Below are 3,694 nucleotides of genomic sequence, written 5' to 3' on the forward strand. Positions count from 1 at the left end.
GTAGCGATGAGTATTTTGGGAGGGCGGAGGTGGTGGTGGCGAGTGGTGGTGGTAATGAGTCGGTGTTTGTGATGGCGGAATGTTGGAGGACTTTGAGTCCGGCGGATTGTAGGAAGTGTTTGGAGAATGCGTCGGCGGCGATTTCGAAATGTTTGCCGTCGTCGGAGGGAAGGGCGTTGAATACGGGGTGTTTTATGAGGTATTCTGATAGGGATTTTTTAAATCCTGTAGAGGTTATACAGAGGTCCAACAATAGAGGTAATAAATCAACTTTTTTTTTTTTTTTTAGATAAATCACATAATAATTTATGATAACCGAAATATGGAATCTTCCATTTAAAAACATAAAGGCATTTTTTTTTTTTAATTTTTGATTAATTTTTTATTTATATGTTTCACAGGAAAGATGGTAGCAGTTATTGTTTCCATTGTTAGTTCGGTGGTGGTTTTGGTAGTTGCTTTGACGATTGTTTTATATATTAGGAGACGTAGATATATACAATACAGGAGAAGAGGTACAACTCATTAAACCCCATTTGTTTTAATTCATTAAAAAAAACTCTAATCATTCCTTAATGTTTTCAGGCTCTTATGATGCTGAGAAACTCGCAAAGATTCTTACTAACAGTAGCTTAAACTTCAAATACTCCACTATTGAGAAAGCCACGGCAAATTGGAACGATTCCAACAAGCTCGGACAGGGAGGATTTGGAACCGTTTACAAGGTACTGTGTTTTGGCATGCATTGGACTAATACTCAGACTCAGACTCAGATTGTCTTGTCCTTTATATTTATAAAACTAATATTGGAAGTGAAAATTTCACTCAGGGGGTACTTTCAGATGGAAGAGAAATAGCTGTGAAAAGGCTCTACGTCAACAACAAATTCAGAGTAGCTGATTTCTACAACGAAGTTAACATAATTAGCAGTGTTGAACATAAAAACCTTGTGAGGTTGTTAGGATGCAGTTGTTCAGGACCCGAAAGCATTCTCGTATATGAATATCTTCCCAACATGAGCCTCGACCGCTTCATTTTTGGTAAATTTAAAAAGATTCAAAATCCAAGAATCCGATGTATATTTATAAATTTATGAATTGTGCTACAGATGAAACAAAGGGAAGAACGCTAAACTGGGAGAAGAGATTTGAGATCATTATTGGTACAACAGAAGGTCTAGTATACCTTCATGAGAACACCAAGACCCGAATTATTCATAGAGATATCAAAGCTGCTAACATCTTGTTAGACTTGAGACTTCGTGCTAAAATAGCTGATTTTGGGTTAGCCAGATCTTTTCAAGATGATCAAACTCACCTTAGTACTGCTATTGCGGGTACACTGTAAGTCGTTCTTTCTGTTTTAAGTAAAAAAAAACATCTATATTCATAGCCGTCTAAATTACTAAAACAATCTTTTAATTTTTATTTCATCTTCGTCAGTGGATATATGGCTCCAGAGTATCTAGCACACGGTCAATTAACTGAAAAGGCGGATGTTTATAGCTTTGGTGTTTTACTTCTGGAAATAATCACTGGTATAGAAAACAACCGAAGCAATACAACAGAATATACCGACAGCATAGTTTCTACTGTAAGTATAAACCCTTCGCCTAAAACATAATATTTCAAGTTTTGTTTTCTAAAAGTAGTAAAAAAATTCCAATTATAGTAACCGGTTTTGAATTTTTATATTTGTGGATGAATAGGCATGGAAGCACTTCCAAAAAGGTACAGTGGAGCAAATCTTTGACCCGAATCTATTGATGGATATTTACCCAAACATTATTTTCAAAAAAGACGCGATAAAAGTGGTACATGTAGGACTTCTTTGCACCCAAGAAGCTCCATCTTTAAGGCCATCAATGTCAACTGTACTAAAAATGTTGGCAAAAGATGATGAACATTTACCCTTTCCTTCTAATCCCCCTTTCATAGACGAAAAAACCATGGAACTCAATAACATTACACAAACTGTACTTGGTGATCATGAAGGGGAAAGTTCTTATTCGATTGCTACAATTTCCCACAGTCAATTCTACCCTAGGTAACACAACAATTGTTATCTATTTTTGCTAACAAGGGTATTTACATCATTTGAATATACGAAAGATCAAGAGCAAGTCATGTACTCATTAACCACCTATTTGGGTACAACAAGTTTATAATATTTTTTCCATAGACATCGGTCACAGTTTTACTCCAATGCAAATTAAATACAGAACAACATGTTCTATCAAAAGTGTATACATATATGATATATATAGAAAACGGGCCCACCTTCTCAACCTCCTCAACCTTAGGGGGAAAATCAAAGTTGTATAGTTTAATGCTTTCATGATATTATACAATATTAAATGTAATAAAAATGACTATAATTTATAATTATTTTGTTATGTTTTAAGTCAAATAAAGAACAATTAAAACATATAAAAAAGTTAAAGCTCATCCATCCTAATTGCAGAATGATTTCCTTAAGATACAATGAACTTTGTTCCACTTATTATATATCAAAATGAATAAATAATAACAGGGGTCTAAGTTATGATCATATTATTAAAAAAAAATTACATAATTGATTTTCGTTTTGAATATTATTGTTTTTATGTTGGATATACAAGAGTAGGATATTATTTATTTCTACAAATTCAAACATGATTTCTATATTTTGATTAGTAGAAGGAAATGTAAGTAAAAATATCGACACACACAAAAAGAAAGTTTGATACATATGTACCAGTTACCACAATATAGAATAAAAGAGATCTATTATGTATTTAGACTTACTACACAAACAATACATACAAAATTTTATTCTGTAGTATAATATTAATACGTTAAAATAATAAAGGCATTTCAGAAAGTTTTTAAAAATAAAAGGTAAATTTTGAAATACATACACAAATAGAAGGAGTATAAATGAAAGTGTATTTTCTGTAAACCGTTGTTGAATTCTAAAGCATCTACAATACACATTTTACACAAGTTTTTTTGAAAAGTGTTTAATCATTTGAATAGGTCATTTAAAAAGTTATGACCCGCCACGCAAAAAGTTTTTTAAGAAAAAAAATTATATGAATTCTAAGAGTATCTACGATACACATTTTACACAAGTTTTTTGAAAAATGTTTTATCATTTGAATAGGGCATTTAAAGAGTTATTATTTGAGTTTCTTGACGGAAGGAAGATCGAACCTGTTGACATTTTGATTTTTGTATGGGTTGGAGGAAAACATGCTTATATGGACCTTATAGGGATATCCTCTCTCATGGATTTGAGGGCTATCACGAAGAGGCATGCTACTTTAAAAACTGCTAAATGCAATATACCAATATCATAAAACATGAGAAATCATATATGAAAAATCAACACGTGTTCATACCATTTGTGTTTGATACATTTGGTTTCCTTGCGTCAGATGCGATGAAACTTCCTATATCTATGGATGTAGTCTTCCAAAGAACTGGCTTGACCATAGAAAAAAGTTTAGCAGTGTAGTTTGCTTGTTTTCCTTCTCAATCGTTGTATTGTGATAACAAAGTTGTTTTTTAGATTATAGCTATAGATTTGTAAGAGTTATGATCCTCTAAGCAAAAGGTTTTTTTTAGCAAAAGTTGTTTATTCTATAAGTCATTCGACTCAAGCATTTTTATCAATTTGTTAGAGGAAAATATAGTTGGCAAATTCTATAAGT

At 32.3% G+C, this 3,694-nt stretch overlaps 1 protein-coding gene across 1 annotated transcript in view; it reads left to right on the plus strand.

The window, feature by feature from the left end:
• The window catches only part of LOC145012062 (cysteine-rich receptor-like protein kinase 2), an 8,044-nt gene extending 5,708 nt beyond the window's left edge, over positions 1-2,336 (plus strand). Inside the window, exons 2-8 of the mRNA XM_078970827.1 lie at positions 1-258; positions 402-515; positions 586-725; positions 830-1,040; positions 1,109-1,343; positions 1,443-1,593; positions 1,709-2,336. The exon at positions 1-258 is cut by the window's left edge and continues 511 nt beyond it. Of these exons, the coding sequence (XP_078826953.1) occupies positions 1-258; positions 402-515; positions 586-725; positions 830-1,040; positions 1,109-1,343; positions 1,443-1,593; positions 1,709-2,050 (1,451 nt within the window). The 3' untranslated portion in view covers positions 2,051-2,336. The remainder of the gene's footprint in view (positions 259-401; positions 516-585; positions 726-829; positions 1,041-1,108; positions 1,344-1,442; positions 1,594-1,708) is intronic.
• The last annotated feature ends 1,358 nt before the right edge of the window (positions 2,337-3,694 follow it).

The sequence above is a fragment of the Lactuca saligna genome, chromosome 8 (genome assembly GCF_052625555.1).
Source record: "Lactuca saligna cultivar CGN05327 chromosome 8, ASM5262555v1, whole genome shotgun sequence".
Taxonomy (NCBI): Eukaryota; Viridiplantae; Streptophyta; class Magnoliopsida; order Asterales; family Asteraceae; genus Lactuca; species Lactuca saligna.